This window comes from Notamacropus eugenii, chromosome 4, assembly GCF_028372415.1.
Source record: "Notamacropus eugenii isolate mMacEug1 chromosome 4, mMacEug1.pri_v2, whole genome shotgun sequence".
NCBI classification, from domain to species: Eukaryota; Metazoa; Chordata; class Mammalia; order Diprotodontia; family Macropodidae; genus Notamacropus; species Notamacropus eugenii.
In genome coordinates this window covers 274,355,965-274,377,460 of record NC_092875.1, presented here as the reverse complement: position 1 = coordinate 274,377,460, position 21,496 = coordinate 274,355,965, and the positions used below count along the sequence as shown (strand labels likewise).

General features: G+C 35.1%; 1 protein-coding gene across 4 annotated transcripts in view; it reads left to right on the top strand.

The window, feature by feature from the left end:
* The window catches only part of PLAG1 (PLAG1 zinc finger), a 66,613-nt gene extending 47,555 nt beyond the window's left edge, over positions 1–19,058 (top strand). The window contains exons 2-5 of one of the 4 annotated variants that reach the window (XM_072606897.1): positions 13,495–13,593; positions 15,338–15,522; positions 16,089–16,447; positions 16,994–19,058. In XM_072606897.1, coding sequence (XP_072462998.1) covers positions 16,206–16,447; positions 16,994–18,257 — 1,506 coding nt within the window. In that variant the 5' untranslated portion in view covers positions 13,495–13,593; positions 15,338–15,522; positions 16,089–16,205 and the 3' untranslated portion in view covers positions 18,258–19,058. Of the gene's footprint in view, positions 1–13,494; positions 13,594–15,337; positions 15,523–16,088; positions 16,448–16,993 lie in introns of those variants that run through there. The other 3 variants (XM_072606896.1, XM_072606898.1, XM_072606899.1) reach the window with 3 other exon arrangements.
* Positions 19,059–21,496: the final 2,438 nt, after the last annotated feature.

Here is a 21,496-nt window from a genome sequence, read left to right as displayed (position 1 = left end):
CTCTTAACCTTCTGGAGTCTGGCTTCCTGCTTCATCGTTACCCTGAAACTGCTCTCTTGTTAAGTTATCAGTGATCTCTTAATTGCCTTTAATGGCATATTATCTGTCCTTATTCTTTTGACTTCTCTGCAGTCTTGGACCCTTTCTCCTCGATATTCTCTCTTCCCTCTAGGTTTTTTAGAACCCTGCTCTTTCCAGGTTTTCCTCTTACCTGACAACTACTCAGCCCCTTTCCCTGGACCTTCATGCAAGCCACCCCTACTAACTTTGGGTGTTCCTCAAGTCTCTATCCTAGTCCCTTTTCCCCTTATATGCTATTTCATCTGGTTATCACATCAACTCACATGGATTCAGTTATTATCTCGATGATGATGATTCTAAGATCTGCTTATCCAGCCCTAGCCTCTATCCTGACCTCCAGCCTCATATCTCTAATTGCCTTAATAAGCTATCTAATGACAATTTGAACCTGATATTCTGTAGACATCTTAAACTTAAGATTTCCAAATATGAAATCATTATCTTCCTCTCAAAACAAACAAACAAAAATCCTCCTTTTTCCTCAATTTTTCTATTTCTGTCTGGTGCCACCATCCTTGCAGTCACTGAGGCTCTCAACTCAGGTGTTATCCTCAGTTACTCAGCCTCTCTTCACCTTCCACTATCTGATATATTGTCAAGTCCTATAAATTCTACTTTCACAATATCTCTCATATACACCCCCTGCTGTCTTCTGATACTGCCACTACCTTGGTACATAGTCATATCACCTCATACCTGTATTATTAGAATAGCCTTCTGGTCAACCTGTGTACCTTAAGTTTCTCCTCATTCCAGTCTATCCTCCACTCAGCTATCAAAATCATTTATATAAATCATAAGAGTTAGCATGGTACACCTATTTCAATAAATTCCAATCACTTCCTAATATGTCCAGGTCAAATATAAAAGTTCACCTGTAAAACCTTTCACATAGTGTAAGTTGTCTTACACCTTACTTCATTCCATATTTTCTATGATCTATAAGCCTTTTTGCTGTTTTTCAACAAGATACTCCATCTCCTAATTCTCTGCATATTTGCTGGATGTTCTGAATTCCTGGAACCTTCTTCCTCCTTTTTTCAGCGTCCTGGTTTCTTCAGCTTCCTTATGGTCTCAGCTAAAAGTATGCCTTCTACCAAGAGCTTTTCCTGGTCTCCCTTAATTCTAGTGCCTTTCTTTTGAGGTTTTACCTGATTTATCCTATGTGTATCTTGTATATACGTAGTTATTTACATGTCATCCTACCCTTTTAAAAGTGAACTCTGAGAGCAGTCTTTTTTTGCCTTTCTTTGTATTGCTCACACATAGTAGGCACTTAATAAATTCTTCTTTACTGTTGCTAACCTTGCCTTTTCAGAGCACTGTCCCTTTCTGAACTTGCTTTTGCTTTTTTTTCTATGCATATTAATAATATTTTGTCAGTTTTCTTTTTATATCCTCACTGCCCCCAATCAACTCCCTGTACAAAAATAAATGCCCTCCCTTATAACAAATCAAACAAAACAAGTTTAACACGGTAATATCTGAAAATGCATAGTTCTCTCTGCATCTGTAGTCCAGCACCTCTCTGCCAAGAGATGGGAGGCATAGTTCATTAATAAGTCTTCTAGACTTGTAGTAGTTAACTATTCAAAGTTCTTAAGTCTTTCAGATTTTTTCCTTTACAGTGTACTAGTCATTGTATAAATTGTTCTGGTTCTGCTCACTTCATTCTACATCAGTTCATACAAGTCTTCTCAGGTTTCTCTAAATCTATTCTTTTCATCATTTCTTACAACACAGTAATAATATTTGTCCAATTCTTCCTCAACCAAAGGACACCAATTTGTCTCCAGTTCCTTGCTATAACAACAAGTATAGCCATAAATATTTTTGGACATATAAGCTCTTTCTGCCTTTTGAACCTTTAAGAGGATATATGCCTATTCATTGTGTTGCGTGTGTATTCGCCCTTCATTGCCAAAAAAGACCATGCCATCAGAGAAATGATGACATGACTTGCACTCGACTTTGTTTTGAGTGAGGGAGGGCTGTGCAGGTCACCAGCCTCACTTCTTCTCCAGAGCCATCTGAATCCAGTGACCAGATATTCATCAAGATGACTGGAGATGACCCAGGACGAGGCAGTTGGGGTTAAGTGACTTTCCCAAGGTCACACAGCTAGTGAGTGTCAAGTGTCTGAGGTGAGATTTGAACTCAGGTCCTCCTGACTCCTGCACTGGTGCTGTATCCACTGCACCATCTAACTGTCCCTCCTATTCATTGTACTGCTGGGTCAAAGGGCAAGCAGAGTTTAGTGACTTGCCAGAAGGTCTAAATCAGTCTCTAACTCCAGCAACAGTGAATTAGTATCCCTCTCCTTTCCATTCCCTCCAATATTGAGTATTCCCCTTATTTGCCTTCTTTGCCAGTCTAATGGTTTTACGGTCAAACCTCAGAGTTTTTAAAATTTGTATTTCTTGTATTAGTGATTTAAAGGGTTTTTTTCCTTACAATGAGTTGACATTTCTTTGGAAAATTCCAATTTCATATCTTTTGGTCATTTATCATTTTATCATTTATTGGAGAATATCTCTTATTCTTAAATGTTTGTATATTTCCACTATGTATCTTGATAGAGATAAAGACTGAACTTGTGATTTTATTAATATAGGAAATACCCTGACAGAGAAATTCCTTCTGTCAGAGCAGATTGGCACCTTCCCTGTTACTTAGAGTCTTAGTTGCTGCTTAGAGCACCAAGAAGTTAAGTGATTTACCTAGGGTCATGTAAGTGTGTGTTAGAGACATCTTGAGTCTGGGTCTTCCTGTCTAGGTGAAGCTGCCTCTCTATTCCCTATACCATATTGTCTTTCATGCATACTCTTTCCAAAAAGCCATTCCTGTTCTTAAGCTTCAGCCTTTGCTTATCCTGTTTCCTTTACCTAAATATTCTCCAACCCTCTCCCTACATGGATCATATACGTTCTTCAAGAGCAGAGTCCATGTATTAGAAGAAGCCAAAAGAATGGCATTTGAGTCTCCACTCTACCACTTAAGCTTTGGAAAGTCATGTAAGTTATCTGAGCCGAAATTTCCTTCATCTGTAAAATGGAAATAAAAAAGCTTTACAGCTCACCTTTTTTTTTCTTTTATGAAGCCTTCTCCAATCCTTCTAGTCTATAGTGATTTCTCCTTTAAAAAATTCTCTAATATTTCTCCTTTGTATCATTTATGTTGTTCTTTGGAGAGACATGTGATTTCATCAGTGAAGGAAATTCCCTCCTTGTGTGAAATCTGCTTTAATTTATAGTCTTAGTTGTCTGGAGTAAAGCAAGATTAAATAACTTTCCAGTGATCATATAGGTAGTATGTGTCAGAGACCAGATTTGACCCCAGGTTTTCCTGATTCCGGAATTAGTTTCCCTTCCTCTACATATCATTTTGCTTCTCCATTCATTGGACTCCTTAAAACATATATTGCATCTTTGTGTTATCTTTTGTTTTCTTATTTTGCTATTTATTAATCTAATTTACTTCAGTTTAGCATCTTCTCATTTACAATTCACATTGTATTTTACATCTCCTACAGCAGCTAGCATTTTGCCATGTACATGGTAGGCAGGAACTAATAATATTTGTTGAATCAATGAATTTCTCAGTGAACTATTTAAGCAGGAATCAAATAATGGAGGTGATAGTATATAGACTTTGGGATTGCAGACAGCTTTGTCTCCTGCCCAGTGGGGAATACTTGCCTTTTGGTATTCCTTTATCTCCTTGGCAGTATCCATAATTTAATTCTTGAATGTCTTTACAGACAGAAGCAAGTTGAAGTTTGTCCAAATTGTTGAATGATGCAAATTGTATTTTATACTTTTCTGTTATCTTATTTCACCATAGAACTGGGTTTGGACATTTAGGAAAACCCAACCCTTTAAATTTTCTCTCTTCCCTGAAACTTATTCCTTATTATGAGTACACAGTTCTAGTATTCAGTAGGCTGCTAGGAGAGTATAAAGTACTGAGTCTAGAGTCAAGAAAATCCAAGTTCAAATCTAGTTCTGTGACCCTGGACAAGTTATATGATCTCTATTTGCAGCAGTTTCTGTGGTTGTAAAATGGGGATAATAAAAGCACCAACCTCCCAGCATTGTTGTGAGGGAGCTATGTGTAAAGTGCTAAGTGCATAGCAGATGCTTCATAAATGCTTGTTGCCTTCCCTCCAAGTTGATAGGAAAATACCATTCCAAATAGGACTTTGATCTCTCAGCCGTTTAAAAAAAAATTCCCAATGACTACCTCTTCCATAACAAATAAATATAGTTAAATGAAACAAAGCGACATGACCAGGTCTGGCACCATATGCCACACACAGTGTGTACTTATAGCCCACCTCCTCTCTTGCCAAGCGTAGGGGAACGTAGTAAATTGTTTGTCATCTAAAGTTATATTTGGTCACTGAATTAATTAGGACTCTGATGTCTTTAAGGGTTTTTTTCTTTACTTTATTGTGGTAGATGTGAATATTGTTTTCCTGGTTCTATTTACTTCCCTCAGTCTACCTATTTGTATTTTCACTGAAGTATTCGCTCTGAATACTTCACATTCTTCATTTCTCTTGATACAATAATATTCCATCATTCAGTCATTTCTTAGAATGAGGAAAATAGCCAAGTTTTGTGCTAGAATGGGGGATGGGGGTGGGGTTATGGACTAGAATAATGAACTAGCATACATTAGGATTTAAGAAACAAGACTGATCAAAGATAAGCCAAACTTTCCACAGTGTTCATTGTAATATTAGTGGTATAAAACCAAATAAAATCATTAAAATTTATTTTATAAAAAAATTAAATATGGGGTCCAAAGCTGAAACTGCCTTGCTTGGGAAGTAACCAGCATAATCCCCATGATTTCAGAATGTTTGCTTTAATGGTGAAGTAGAATGAATGTGATGAGAGGAGTCTCTCTATGTAGTGTCTGGGAATTTGTTTCCTTGTGTGAGGTGGACTGTGAGGGAAGAGGAGAAGCATAAGAGAAGTAGGGTTAGTATAGAGTCTGGACCTGGCTGCTTAGGAGCCAACCAGGGAAGCTATTGATTGTACTGCATCTGAAAATGACTGGTGACAAGGAGTACATCTCTAATAGGAATGGGGGAATTACTTGTCTTCCCCTAGAGTGTGATGGGTGGGTGAGGATCTAGATCCCAGAACTTTAATTGAAAATTGTTCTACATCAGGCAGTTCCCAGAGTTAATCTTCTAGAAACCACTGCCATGTATTTCAGCTTTTTTCCCCCTGGAGAAACAGGAGAGGTTCTTGTTGGGGGTGGGGGAGGAATGGGCTAATTGTCTGTTCTGACCCAGGTTATCCTCACCAGACTAAATTTGATTAGCATTTAGAATTGTCTACACAAAGAGATGTAGTGTAATTGTAGAGATAATGAGATCTCTGAATTTGGAATCAGAAGAGACTGGGATTCTAATCTTGCCTTTAATATTGACTGGCTTTGTGTATTTGGGAAAATCACTTAACTTCTCTGAGGTAAGCTTGTAGGCTCCTTATCTGCAAGATGAGTTTTGATCTGCATTCCTGACAAAAATCATAGATCTACCTTCCTTCCCGCTACCCGGAACTGCATCTTCAGATCAGACCAGAGCGGCCAGTCAAGTCAACAATATTTTTTAAGTGACTGTTATGTGCTGCACACATCATGCTAAGTGCTGGATATACAAAGAAAGACAAAGCACAGTTCCTCCTCTCAAGGAGCTCATGGTCTAATGAAAGAGACAGCAAACAGCTATTTACAAACAAGATAGATACAGGATAAATTGAAGATAATCTCTGAGGGAAGGCATTAACATTAAGGAGGACTGGGAAAGTCATCTTGCAGAAGATGAGAATTTAGCTGAGACTTAAGGGAACTAGAAAAGTCATGAGACAAAATGAGGAGGGTGGGAGTGCAGAGCCAGGAGATAACGATCTTATTCTGGGAACAGAAAGGAGGCCATAATCATGGAGGAGATCGTATATGGAGGGGAGTAAGTTGTAAGAAGATTGGAAAGATAGCAAGGGGCCTCATTATGATGGACTTTAAAAACGAGAGTATTGTGTATTTGAACCTCAGGGTTTATGAATGGGGGTTGAGGGGAATGACAAGTGGGCTTTAGGACCATCAGTTTGACAGCTGAGTAGAGGATGAAAACAAGCATTTATTAAGAAAGACTAATCTTTCTGAGTTCAAATCCAGCCTCAGACATTTACTAGCTGTGTGACCCTGGGCAAGTCACTTAACCCTTTTTGCCTTAGTTTCTAATCTGTAAGATGAGCTGGAGAAGGAAATGGTAAACTCAACCACTCTCTGCCAAGAAAACCCCAAATGGGGTCATGAAGAGTCAGACACAACTGAAATGACCCAACAGCAGCAACAAAGCATTAAGCAATTACTATCTGCCAAGAAATATCCAAATGCTGGACTGGCGTGAGGAGAAATTTGAAACAGGTCTCCAGTTGAAACTGAACCATTGAAATGGGTGATAGCAAGATCTGTATGTAGCTGAAGTGGAACAGAGGGAGGTCAGAGGAAATGAGGAACTGGGAGATTAGGGTATTTGAGAGAGTATCATCAGTATACATGATGAAGTCCCCTAGTATGAAGTCAGGAGTTGGGGAGGAGACAAAGGCTGAAAAAAAAGAACTGAATTCATTGAGGAACATCATATATAGTTGATAGATAACAGCCATTAGAATCTTGATTGGGTGATAAATCTAATTTGACTGAACTTCAGAGGAGGAGAGGTTATTGAGCAATGGTGAGACAGAGAGAGCCTGGAAGTAGCAAGGGGATTCCATCTCCCCTACCATGAGTTAATCAGGTAGTATGAGTGAAATGTTGGACAAGGAAGCTGTATCCTCAGGAAGAAGCCAGGACTTGAGTGCAAAAAGATGAAAAAAGTCCTTGAGGCCTTCTTGACTCATCCTCTTAAAAGCTTGCAGCCTCCCTGTCCAAGGAATTTTTGTGACAGACAAATATTTACCACTTCCACCACTGTGATAAGAAGCAAAATATCTTCCTTGGCTGGGAATTGAAGCCATGCCAAGATAGCAAGAGTATCAGATCCTAACTACTAGACCACCAAGGAGTTCAGCCCACTACCATGACACATTGAAATTCAGAATTGGGGTCTTGGATTTGTATATTCTTTACTTTGTGAGATTCTTTGTTACCATTCTAAAGAATTTGGGACAACAACTATATCCTGATTTAAGGAATCCTTAAGAGATAGATAGCCTAATTTTTCTACTTAGTTCCCAGTTTAAACAAATGAGGGAGTAGGGAATGCAATTAAGATACAGTTTAGCCAGTACATCTTGTAAGATAATAAAATCATAGATCTAGAGCTTGAAGTCTTCAGAGGTCATCTAGTTTTGTAGATGAGAAATCTGAGAACTGTATAAGAAGTACGCTTTGAATCCAAAGTCTTCTGACTAAAATAAGTGCTCAGTCCAACACATCAAACTACTTTACCTTTAGGATTTATTAAATTCCTAAGATATTTCTAAATAATATCCAGCAGAAAATTGAAAATAGCACTACCCAAATAGATTAAATCCAGGTATAAGGAATTTGAAGAAGATTGTTAATTCTTATGTTGTGGAATTTTCTGAGTATTGCTCAAGATAAATTAAAAATGTTCCCCAGTCAACAAGTATTTATTAAACTCTTACCACAGAAAAGACATAGTATAATTTTTTGCCATGTCACCTGTTTTTCTATTTTTGTAAATAAATAGTTGGAATCTGCTATTTGTTTACAAAAACTAAGATTTTTCTTTCAAAGAAAAAATGTTAAATGTTGCTGCTTCCATCATTAGTCAGTCTGTGCTTTCCCTCTTCCTTTCCCCGCTTTTGTAATTGCTGTGTTGTACATGGTAAGTCAGCACAGAATAGTGGCAGAAGAAATTTGAGAAGGCCTTGGTCACATAATCTCTAAGACTTTATTTTAGAAGAGCTCCTGTTCTTCCTTGGACAAAGGAATTTTCAGACCTGGAATTCCCTACCATGATGGAAAGTCATAGATCCAGAACCAAAAAAGAATGCTATACCTGAAGAAAAAAGTATGAGTGCTTTTCTTCCATTATGTCAAGTAATTTGTATGAGTAACGGAAGACTGGTATAACCAGGAGAACATTCTTTGTAAATCAAATATTCATAGTTGTGAATCCCATTGTAACAAGAGCAATCAAGTGATATCTATTAGAATAAACAATAGACTTTTAAAAAAAATCCGTAAGCCTTCAGAGTCAGGTAAGGTTCAAGGAGATTACAGCTTTTATATAGTCATCCGATAAATCACTGATGAGACCAGAAAACAGACTCTTGGCCTCTCAAATTTCTCTTAAATACTACATTCACTAAATCGCACGGTTTCAATAGGTTACATTAATTCCAACTTTTAAATGTAAATTAATACTCTAGTATGGACTTTTTCCATCATGGATATTTAACATAGTTGTATGCAGTTGGAAGCTTTTTTTAGGCTTTAGTAGTTTTTAGATAAGCATATGTTTCTTTTTCCCATCTCTAGTCAGTAACTTTATAGCATTAGGGAAATAATTGAGAGGTAAAAAATAGTTTTTACACTGAATAATATTTTATTCGGCATTTTAAAAACTCAGAGCTTAGAGAAATTCAGTTTTACTTGGGGTCAGTAGTCAACGGGCTTCCCCACTATGGATCTGACCTTGGTATGGAGAGACAGGAGATGTGGGGAAGAATTCCTAAATAGGAAAACCTCAGTATCAGAGGTGATTATATTAATAGTTTTTACCCATTACTCACAGTTAGGAAATGTGCTGATAATCCAAATTAGATTTCTAATAAAAGGAAAAAAAATTGAGGGATATTGAGATTTTTTTTGAAACTGCAAAACACATTTAATTAAAAAAAACAACTTGTTAGTGCATTATAGCTTTACTGTAATGTGTTGTGTCTACAAGCTGAGTAGCTTCTTCTGTACCTTTCAAATTTGTATGCTGCCTGTTAATAAACTTGCAAATTGCAGTGTACTACAAGCCTGGTAAGTTTTCTCTTCCAATCCATCTTATTTATATTACATTACTTAGGTATAGGGAAGATTTTATGTTGATATATACAGTTATAAATGTCTCATGAATGCTTTTTTTCTTAAATGTTTTTATTAAGGTTTTTTTTTGTGAGTGACATGATTATGAGACTTAAACTGAGATTTGCAATGGCACTCTATTAGAAAAGTGCATTTTACTTTGTTAAACTTTTAAGGAACTGTGGATGCAGGTAAGTCTCATTAGAATTTATGTCAATTGTTGAACAGTAGAACTGGGAAATTTAAAAAAATCTGAATTATGCCATACTTTCTTTTTTATGTAAAAAATATTTGTTAATAAATCCTGTATGTGATACGTTACTTATTTTATTGTCTAATTTACTGTTCAGAATGCAGTTTTTAAAAATCTAAAATGAAGATTCTGTATATTATGTTTATATAGAGAGATTTCCCTCAATTTTTGTAATTGCATATGACTAACTTCCATTATTAACTTGTACAGTGGAAATGAGCCTGTATTTTGGTGCCTGCAAACATTGGAAGCATATTCTGAAGTGTTGACTCCTCATAGTAGCAATTTGAAATGGTATGGCACAAACACTTTCACTATTGCAATCGTTTGCTTTTTTTTTAAATGAAAACAAAGAACTGTTAATTAGTTTAAAAAAAAAAAAACAGTGAACTTTGATAAATGAAGGAAAATTGGTAGAGGTTATGGTCCAATTCTGTGGGGAAGCTAGGTGGCACAGTGGATAGAGTGCCAGACCTGGAGTCAGGAAGATTTATCTTCCTGAATTAAAATCTAGCTTCAAACTCTTAGCTAGCTGCGTAACTCTGGGCAAGTCACTTACCCTTGTGTGCCTTGGTTTTCTCATCTGTAAAGTGAGCTGGATGGATAAGGCAATGGCAAACCACTCCAGTATCTTAGCCAAGAAAACCTCAAATGGGATCACAGAGAATTGGCCACAACTGAAAACAATTGAACAACAACAGTGGACCTTTCCCTGAATGATATTTCCATGTAGAAATTCTACAAAATATTCCACCAGAGTACAGAGATTCCACCTTAAAGTTGTTATTCATTGTATATAAACACAATCCATACTTTTCATATTTATTGTATCAGGATAAAGAATTAGGTCTAACTAGTTTTCTTGTTTCCTCTAGTTTACTATGTAATTAGGCGCCCTGCAAGGCAATTAGTAATTCAAAAAGACTTTTATGTTTAGAATGAATGACATAATTCTTACTTTGTCTTTGTTCTGTTCCCTGTAGTTTAGGACATAAACTTTTCAGCAGGATTGTATTCTCTTGACTTTCATAAAAATCACATAAGACTTTAAAAAATTATTATGCAAGGTTTGAAGCATGTAGATAGGTTGAGAGATAGCGTAGTGGAATGGAGAGAAAAGGACTCCGAGCCAGGAAGACCTGGGTTCAGGCCCCCCTCTATTCCATACTGGCCATGTCATTATGCTGGACAAGTTTCTTAATTTCTCAGTTTTCCCAGTGTTTTCCCTAAGACGGTAATTCACCAAGAAAGTGGTGAATGTGAGCTCCTTGAAGGCAGGGACAGACAATGCTTTTGCCTTTGTCTGTATCCTCAGTGCTCAGCACAGTTCCTGGAACATAGTAAGCATGAAATAAACATTTCTTGACTGACTGACCTATATTAGTAGAAGGAGTTCCTCATAGGTCCAGTCTCTTTGCTAGATAGCTTCGGCTAATAATAGCTCACATCTATATAGCACTTTAACTTATAAAGTGCGTTATCATTGGAAAATAGCTAATGTGTATCTGATGTGAATAGTTTCATATAATTTAAATGTCTCTTGCAGTTGAGAGGGTTTTGCAGATTGGGGAGGGACACAATCTCACTGCCGAAGTACTACCTTCTATATGAAGCTTTCCCTGATCCCCCCAGTTATTAGCACTCGTTTATTTTCTCTGTTCTTTTGTATTTATTTATTTGTGTATGTGGTATGTCCTCTCCCAGTGGAATTTAATCTCCTTTGGGGCAAAACTATTTCATTTTTTCTTACTGTGGCTAGCATTGTGCCTGGCACATAATCGTAATTTAATGGATGTTCCTTACATTGAATTGAAAAGATTGAACTAATTTCTTTATCATTGACTTTGATTTCAGATGTCATAAGCTTCCTAATTTTACCAGCTGATATATATACACTTAAAATTCTAAATATGCTAATATATTCTTGATACTCTCTTGTTTAAAGGAAGATTTGAGTATCCTAAATTCTTTGTTAATGCTACCTGTCAAAGGGAGAGGAAAAGGGACTTGGCAACTGTTTTAGCCTTACAAATAAGTTCACAAAGTTTACTGGCCCATAAAATTTTCTGTGTTACTCTAACCTCTTCACTAAAGTTACATAAAAAACATTTGTTTTATGTACTTATTCATCTGCTAAAAACTCACTATTTATCCTGGGCAAGTAAGTATTTGCAAGGTTGAATTTAATCATCCTAAAAGTTTGATTTGCAATAATCTGGTACCTTATTTATGCATGTTCTTTGCTTTGCAAAAGAAGGCAGACTTATTTCTTTAACTTTTAAAATGTTTTTTAATTAGGCTGAACCTTCCTTAAAGTATGATGTATCAGTTTCTGTTTTTCGAATGTGCTCTCAGTAATGCCTTTTATACAATATTCTAATAATGTCTTTTTGTTAAATAATATAGCTTATAGATTTTAGAATTAGGAATTGTATGGAAATTTGAATGGGGGATATTTTGGTTTTTGTGTTTAGCAGTTTTACTAAAAGATTTTTGTTCTTGGTCATTAATAAGTTCTTCTTTATAGCTTGTTATCATTTGATTTATATTGACCTCATTTTATTTTCCAGTATTGATTTCTGAATAATATGTCTCAAACATTCACTGCTTGCTTACCTGTGCCTATACCATATGCTGCATCAGATTTTTCTAAATTTTTTTCTATTTCTATCATATCTTGTAAATAAATTTTACTAATACAAGCATCTTTTTTTACATTTTTTTCCAAGCTTGTTTTTAGTCTGTTGAAATGTATATTGCATTAATAGGTTGTTTGGAGGCTACTATACTACTGTAGTATAGTATAGTATACTACTATACTACTCTACAACCATGTTGTATAAAAATTTAAATTGTGGTTTGTCTTTTTGCCCATTTAACTGACATGTTTAACTTAATAAAATAATAAATCCAAGGAACAGATGATTGTTCTTTCTATCTTTAATATAAGCACCATTCTAAGAAATAAAGAGGGAGGTGTTGGATATAAAGAAACCAATACTGAGAGAATTTGATATTCTCACAGTTGAATTTAGTTTAAATTTCCTCACCTTCAGTTCATCGCTTTTATAGGCTAAATAGATTAAGAACTAGAGGAACTACAGAGGTTATTTTATATAAATAGAAACAGATGACCAGAGAGATGACATGACTTGTCCAATGTCATATAGATAATTGTAGAACTAGGATTTGAAACTAGCTTCTTTGGCTCCAAATTTACTGTTTCCTACTGTATTCAACTCCTCAACCCATAAACTAATGTTTCTTAAAATAGCATCCTCCTGAGTTGTCAGTGCTTTTTTTTTTTTCATTTTCGTTCCAGCTCTTAATCCATTGCTTAAACATTTCTGAAAATTTCTTCTCAACCAATTTTCATGTTCTTTTCTATACCATTTTTTTTTATTCTCTAGGATATTGATTAATACTATTAAGTGTAGTATAATGGGTAAAAACCTGGCTTCGAACCAGGAAGACCAGATTTCAAGATTTTTTTGCCTCTGACACATGATGTCTATGTGTTATTTTGTTAACTTCAAAGGAGTGTGGACAATTCGGAGATTATAAACTGCAGAGAAGATGATCTTCATTAATCAAGAGAATATTTTCTTCCAAGAACTTCTATGCACTAGTGAAATCACAACTCTAGTTCCTCTCCCTTTAGAGGATTACTTAACTCTAAATTTAAAATACTAGAAAATCCACTAATAGTAATTATTCTGAATCTGGGCAATATTGATATTCATTCTTGGGTTACAAATTTTCTTTCAATTTAATTTTTTAAAATATTTCTTAACAGTATTTTTAGTAGCTAAGTGGGCTATATTGAACTTTTTAAAAGAAACAGCAAATATTTGAGAATAGGAAATTTTATTTAAATAGTATTATGAATTAACATTTATCAGAATGATTCTTCTTGTTCTTTTCTCATTTTGTCATAAATTCACTTAGAATTATATTAGTGCATGATTAATCAATAGTTTATGAAATCTAAGCATGTGCTTACTACTAAATCACATTTTTCTTAACTTTTACCTTTATTCATAAAAATACTGGTTCCATTAGTGTATAGTCCATTCTTTTTTTTTGTTTTATAGATCAGCCAAAATGGGAAGTACTGGATTCTGCTCTCCTCCAAGAAGAGTCAGTGGGACTGGTTAAGATCAGTATCTGAGGATTTTACCAGCTATCATCAGGTGTGCATTGAGCAAAATCCATTGTAATTCTCTTTTATGTATGTATCTAAGATATAGCTTAATGTCATCAGCTTTTAATGTATGTATTTATTGTTTAACATAAGCAGTTATTATTAGATGTTGAACCTTGTGTTTATCCTGAAGTTATGAAAGCACCAAAAAAAGTATACTTTGAATTTTGGTATTCTGTTAAGTACAGATAGGCATTATTATTCATAAAATATTTTCAGCTGGTCTTAGAAAACTGTAATATTTGAGCATCAGTGTTGAAATCATTCCTCATTGCTCAGTATGTACATCCAGGAGTAAAATTTCTGACTCTTTTAAGGAGTAACACTTAAAACCAAAGGTGAACCGTTGTCTAAAAGTACCAAGTGTATATTTGTACATATTTTCACAATTGCACCTTTGATTTTTTTTCAGTACACTTCACTAATTTAAAATTCGTTCTAATTAGTCCAAACTAAAGTTATATTTGTTATGGTTAGGTCGCATAATATGTTAGATATAGCCAATTTCTAAAAACCTTTGGCCATTATATGTAGCAGCTTAGGAAAATGGCATGTATCATGAATTATTGACTTAAGTAGAAAACAATTAGTGCCATTTGTTTTATAAGTACACAAAAATATTATGTTATTGATAGGAAATAGATAATTATTCTAATATGTCCTTGAGATTCTAACTTGGCAGAAATACTTTGCAACATTCAAGAAGGTATAGCTAGCTGGCACAGCTAATTAAAGTTATTCATTTAGGAATTCCTGAGGAATATATAATGCATAGTGGAATAGGGAAGCTTAAAGGAAAGGAATTTTCGAAGATCCTTAGGGCTAAGAAAATCTTGAGAAAGAGCAAAAATATAGCATGTCGGTAATTAGCCATATCAGTAGCAATGATTGCTGACTATATATGCATACCCAAGGAAAGATGCTACAAAGCACTGCCTCAGTTATATGGATATTAATGGATTATTCAGTTTAAATTTTTGTTGTACATTTATGTGATACACTTGGATGAATTGCTTGGTGTCCAAGGCCAGGCCACTATGACATCATTTTCACTGCTCAGAACTCTATGTTCTCTGGGTCCATTTGTGTCCTGAGAAAACAACATGACTACAGATTGGGCCTCAGTTTCCTTAACTATAAAATGAGGGGATTAGATTAGATGTCCTGTGAAGTTCTTTTGAGCTCTATGAGCCAATTAATGCCAGTAGTTTTTCAGCAAGAATTTTATCCCATAAGAACAGTGTCATAAAGAATTTTTTTCCTGTTTCATGCTCTTAAAAAAGTAAATTGAATCCAAAATCGACAATAATGCATGCATTCAGCTGTGTTCAGTTTTTACTTCAGAAATTGTCCTTTTTTATTTAATAGAGTTGCCAGGTTACGTTATTTCTGCGTGTACTCTAGTGAACTGAAGAAACACTGTCTTTTGGACACTGTAGGACAATTCATAATTACATATTTACTAAGTACTTGATATTGACAAGCCATTTACTTTTTCAGTATTAGTTTTTCCAAGCTGTACAGTACTTTCTATCTTCCATTTAAGAATTTCTTGAAGATTAATGTTTATGAAGCTCTTTTAAGATCTGGTGTTTTTTTAAACCACATGCTTTACAATGCATTATATACATCTTCCCAGTATAGGTTATAAATTCAGTTACTCTGTCCCACAGACATTTTTGCCAGCTTGAATCACCTCATATAGTGAGTAGTTCAGTTTTACTGTTTTTTAGGTGTTCTTGCGCAGACATTGTGCCCCAACCAAGGTCTTTGATCCTTCCAAAATAATGACAAGGAGCCATGATCCTGACCTAATTTAAATTTCACGAGATTTTACCATTTCAAGATGCAGACTTGTTACGAAGATAAGACATTTCCAGTCTTGAACTCAGAAAGCCTATTGGGTGTGATAATACTGGTAAGAGGAGTAAATTGTTCATTTCGGGGGAGTACATTAACTCTTTCAGGCCTTCAGTGTCCTTTAAATAAATAGCCTCTTCCAGTGTGCCAAATGATACATGAGAGTTTTCACCTAGCCTTACCTATTTCTTATTATACAGTAGTCTTGAAATAGTATTAAGTAGCACTGAGGGAAATGCAGGCATGAATGTTTTTTACTATTTGTTTTTACTCAGATGTATGTACTCCTAATCCCTTGTTTAAAAAAATGAAGCTGATATAATACAGCTCTTCATATTAATTTTGTGTGGCTATCTCCTATGATTTCCCTGAAACACTATTATTATCCCAAAAGTAAAGTTTTTTAGGTGAAGTTTCAAGGTACATGTGGAACTGTTCATTCTGAGCAATGCATTTATATATAATTTTAACAAATATGAAGAAATCTACAGATATTACATTAGACCAGCTGAATCCAGTTTTATGGGGTTTTTTAATTCAGAAGCATCACATAGCAAGTAAACTTTAAAAAAAAAATAAATTAAGTTTAGTTACAAACTAGTTGTTTCTTATTTTTTTTTCCAGTCCCCTTTTGCTTTCTTTTACGACCACATGAAACTTGAGAAGCCATCTAAAGCTAAATCATTTAGTGGAGTTGGGCAGTTCCCAAGTGTCCAACAAGAAGGCCTGGTTTAGGCTGCGATGGCCACTGTCATTCCTGGTGATTTGTCAGAAGTAAGAGATACCCAGAAAGTCCCTTCAGGGAAACGTAAGCGTGGTGAAACCAAACCAAGAAAAAACTTTCCTTGCCAACTGTGTGACAAGGCCTTTAACAGTGTTGAGAAATTAAAGGTTCATTCATACTCTCACACAGGAGAGAGGCCCTACAAGTGCACGCAACAAGACTGCACCAAGGCCTTTGTTTCTAAGTACAAATTACTAAGGTATTAAACTCTCTTTATCTTTCAGATTATATTTTCTATAATGTTGGCCATTTTAGGCCCTTGTAAAAGTATTTATTATGTTTACACATTCTTCAGCTGATTTGCAGAGAGGAAATGTTAAGTAAATTAGATTTTGGATTGTTTTTAGAATTCCAAATTGCATTACTTTAATGTTAATGTCTTTGGGTTTTTTTTAATAAAAAGCTTAATAAGAATAGAATTTCCATTTGTACAAGGAATTGCTACAAGAAAAGTGTATGGACTGAGAATTTTTGGTTATGGACATTTACGTGAGTATGTTCAGTCTTACCTATTTACCCTTGTTATGCTGGCTAAAAGCCAACAAAAACTAAAATGACAATTTAAATGGCTCAGATTTGCTATAACTTAGACAAGTTCAGTTATCTTTGTAGTATCATATTGTAAGCTAAAAAAAGGTTCTGTTGGAAAGAAACTTTAGCATAGGATTTTAGCTTCCTTTTTAAAAGTGAGCACATGTAACTTTTGATCAAAATAATTACTTACAGAATATATCTGTGTTTAAAGGCATATGGCTACTCATTCTCCTGAGAAAACCCACAAGTGTAATTATTGTGAGAAAATGTTTCACCGAAAAGATCATCTAAAGAATCACCTACATACACACAACCCCAACAAAGAGGCGTTTAAGTGTGAAGAATGTGGCAAGAACTATAATACCAAGCTTGGTTTTAAACGTCACTTGGCCTTGCATGCTGCAACAAGTGGTGACCTTACCTGTAAGGTATGTTTGCAGACTTTTGAAAGCACAGGGGTGCTTTTGGAGCACCTTAAAACTCATGCAGGCAAGTCTTCTGGTGGGGTAAAAGAAAAAAAGCACCAGTGTGAACATTGTGATCGCCGTTTCTATACCCGCAAGGACGTCCGTAGACATATGGTCGTGCACACTGGAAGAAAGGACTTCCTTTGTCAATACTGTGCACAAAGATTTGGGCGGAAAGATCATTTAACTCGTCATATGAAAAAGAGTCACAATCAAGAACTTTTGAAGGTCAAAACAGAACCAATGGACCTTCTAGATCCCTTTACCTGCAACGTTTCTGTGCCTATAAAAGACGAGCTGCTTCCAGTGATGTCTTTACCTTCCAGTGAACTAACATCAAAGCCATTTACAAACACTTTGCAGTTAAACCTTTATAATACACAAATTCAGTCCATGCAGAGTTCCGGACCAGCACACCAAATGGTCACCACATCATTACCGTTGGGAATGACATGCCCAATTGATATGGAATCTGTTCACCCTTCCCATCATCTATCTTTGAAATATCCACTCAGTTCTACCTCATATGCAATATCTATGCCTGAAAAAGAACAGCCATTAAAAGGGGAAATTGAGAGTTACTTAATGGAGTTACAAAGTGGTATGCCTTCCTCATCCCAGGATTCTCAAGCATCTTCATCTAAACTGGGCTTGGAGCCTCAAGTAGGACCCCTAGATGATGGATCTGGGGAACTGTCCTTATCCAAAAGCTCCATTTCCATTAGTGAACCTCTAAACACATCATCTTTGGATTTTTCCCAATTGTTCAATTTCATACCTGTAAATGGCCCACCCTATAACCCTTCTGTATCGGTGGGGAATCTTGGACTGAGCTACTCTCAAGAGGAGACACATTCTTCTTTGGCTCAGCTTCCACCACAGACCCAGGATCCTCAAGATCCTGCAAACAGTATAGGCCTCGGTTCTCTGCACTCCCTATCAGCAGCCTTCACAAGCAGTCTAAGCACAACCACCACCCTACCACGCTTTCACCAAGCTTTCCAATAGGACACTGAAAGCTCTCTTACTAAAAGAATTTATTTGTAGAAATGCCTTAGGTGACCATTTTTAATGTAGTGCCTACATTAAGACATTATAAAATCTCTGCTTACTTTGTATAATACCAATTTCATTAAGCCAGTAAGAAATTGAAACTAACTTTTTTAATGAGCTCTGAAACCGTTTGTGTTCAATTATGTTTACCTTGGTTAAGTCTCAAAGTGTTTTGTCGTCTTTTCACTGCCAATTGACGTGCTTTACAAAATAATTGATATAGGAAAGCCATTACTGTTAAATTTCAGTATATCCCCTGTTAAAAATCTTCAGACATTAATCCTTTCATTTTTATGCAGTAATAATGGCTCTACCCATTAATGTTTGGCTCAGTAAAAAAGATTTGCAACTGAATGTTAATTTACAAAATTTTGAGGTATACCTGGAGACTTCCTAAATTCTTAAGTAGCTTTGATTTGATACATAATTTGATTTGATACATAATTTAAATGTTAATTATAAATTAAGAATCCAAATTTTGTGACAAAAAAAGTTTTTATTTGCTATCACAATTTCAGGTCAGTATGTTTTGAAGACTTGCTATTGTCTGGCTAAAATATTTGTGGTCTTTATTTTAAAACATTAATATTTTAAAACAGCCACTTAAACACAAAGCAACAGTATTCTCAAGAAATAATGCTCTTTCAGTCAATAAATATTTTCATTCTGACATGAAATAATACTATTTCATGACACTGGTAGGAAGAACATCATGATTGACCTTGGAAAAAAGTATTCAGTAAAAAATTAGTACCACAGATTATTCTGTCATTTTTCAACTTTCAACTTAATTCTAAACTTGCTATCTTTCATCTTAATGGTATTAAAATTAAGGCATATTGGAGTCTTCAGAGTCTGTTCAAATCCATAGACCTCATCAGTCTTTTCAACTTTCACAGCCAAAGTGTGGGTCAAGTCCAGCCAGAAACTTTACATTGATTGTCAATTAGCCAACATTCAGAGAGCCAGTGTAGATTTGCAAATGTCAGGTATGTTTGTAGTAGAGTGGATCTTCTCAGCTTGTATGGTGTGATTCTCCTGAGCAGTAAGATATTAATCACACCTGCTAACCCTGGGAACTTGGTTAGGGACAATTTCCCCTGTTGCCAAGGTGTAAAACAGGACTCTTAGGAGTAAAGTAAAAGCATATTGCTTACACCACTTTTTACTTAATACACTCTAATTCTTCCCCTAAGTCTTAAGAGCCCAAAGCAAAAAAAACAAAAACAAAAAAAATCTCAACCCTCCCCCCATCCCACAGTAAAAGCATATTTTCTACATAGTGCTCATTTTTTTCCTTGCCATTTTTTAGTAAAGAATTTAAAGTTAAGTGCATGTCAATTATCTTTGAGGCATTATACAAAATTTTAAATGGCTGAATATATATACAGTAAAACCCCACTTTTACACTTCTCCAGGAAATGAGGTAGGGGGAAATTATAAATAGGTAGCAAGTGACAACAAGAAAATTAAAGTTGAACAAGCTGAATTCTAGTTAATATAGTATCAGTAACCATAGAATATTTTGCAATCACCAAATCAAGTGCCTTGCCACCTTACAGGTGCTTAATAAGTATTTTAATTGAATTAGATGGTGTTTACTCATTCTGAGTAAATACCTTCTCAAGAGATAAAAATAGTAAAGCTATTTTACTATTTTACTCATTGTCAACTGGAAATCAGCCCAGGTGACCATTTCTGTAGGTAACCTTATAAGGTTTATGGGATTGTTAGAGGAACTGTGTATCTCTTTTAAAAAAAGAAAAAAATGTGCCAAGCACTCAGCAGAATAGCAGATACTAGAACCTTTATTTTACACGATTAGTTTCACTCAAATAATGGAGTATTTCCTCAAGAATTTCTAAGAAATTTGTGCAGATTACTGAATCTAATGCAGTAGCAACATAGCATATTTTAGAAGTTTGTGGCAGGGAGAGGAGGTGTAAATTGTGAGGAAAAATGTAAATTGTAACAATGTAAATAGGGGGTTTCACTGTGTATATAGCACATCACAAAAACAAAATTGTTCCCATTTAAAGAGCTATGGCTCCTGCTCCTGTTTTTGTTTACCCTGGGAGCAATGTACAGGTGTAGTTTTTTTATACTTATATTTAAATTTTATTACTAAAAATAACTTTTTTATAAAAGAAAATTTGTTCCAAAGGCATTAAGATGAGATGTGTTAGTAAGGAAAAACCTTTTTTTGTCATTCTCAAACTGTCGCTAAGCATTTGGTTTCAGCGACTGTTTGCTCTGAAAGTAGACGCTTAGCTCTGCTTCCTGACTGCTTCCTTTAGTTTCTATGAAACAGATTGCTATTCTAAAACTGTAGTTGAATGATTCGTGTTCAATACTGCTTTTCTCACCATATTAAGAAGGAAAAAAATGGTGACAGAGCACAAATAAATAGAAAAAAATATATTTTTAAATAGCAACTATATTAAATAGCAAATGTAGAATCACTGCTTCATTCTAGCATTTGTTTTTAAACAGTAGAGGTGGATTAACGAGTTGAGACATTAGCCTTTGTGGGCTGTATCTTCTTTTTCTAATATAAAGGGAGTACCAGGATTAATTGACTATAGACTTTTTTAGAGGTGGGGTATGGCAATATGTTGATATTAACCCTAATTCTCCCCGTATTTTGGAGACCTGTAATTCAAATACATGGAAGAACATCTATTGGGGCAGCAATGTTAAACTAGCATACTCTTAATATTCTTGTACTCAACAGTTTTGCCTATTGCAATCCCATAGGCTTGGAAATTATACTTCAAAATTGGAGAGAATCTAACTTAATTAGTTTAAAATTGGCTATAGTAGTCATTAACCAGTTTTGGAAGAGTACCTATGAAAACACATGTTAGTTTATTTGAACTGCATGGCATTCTGACCAGGATATGACACAGGATTGGCTCTTACATTCTGGAAAAAGATATTGTCATTTGTTGATGTTTGTTGAAATTAGACTTCATTAACAATAACGTATTGCCAGTGATGTTTTCATTTTTGATTAACCAGAATCATTATTCTTAATATTTCTGGTAGTGCCTTAATATTTCTGGTTTTTAAAAAGGAGTAGAGGTGGTGATGGAAATTAATAAAAATAGTTCTCTTGGAAGTTTGGACCCTCAATATATTGAACCTCATTCAGTTAGAACTTCCATTTGTGACTGCACTTTTAGTCACTGAAC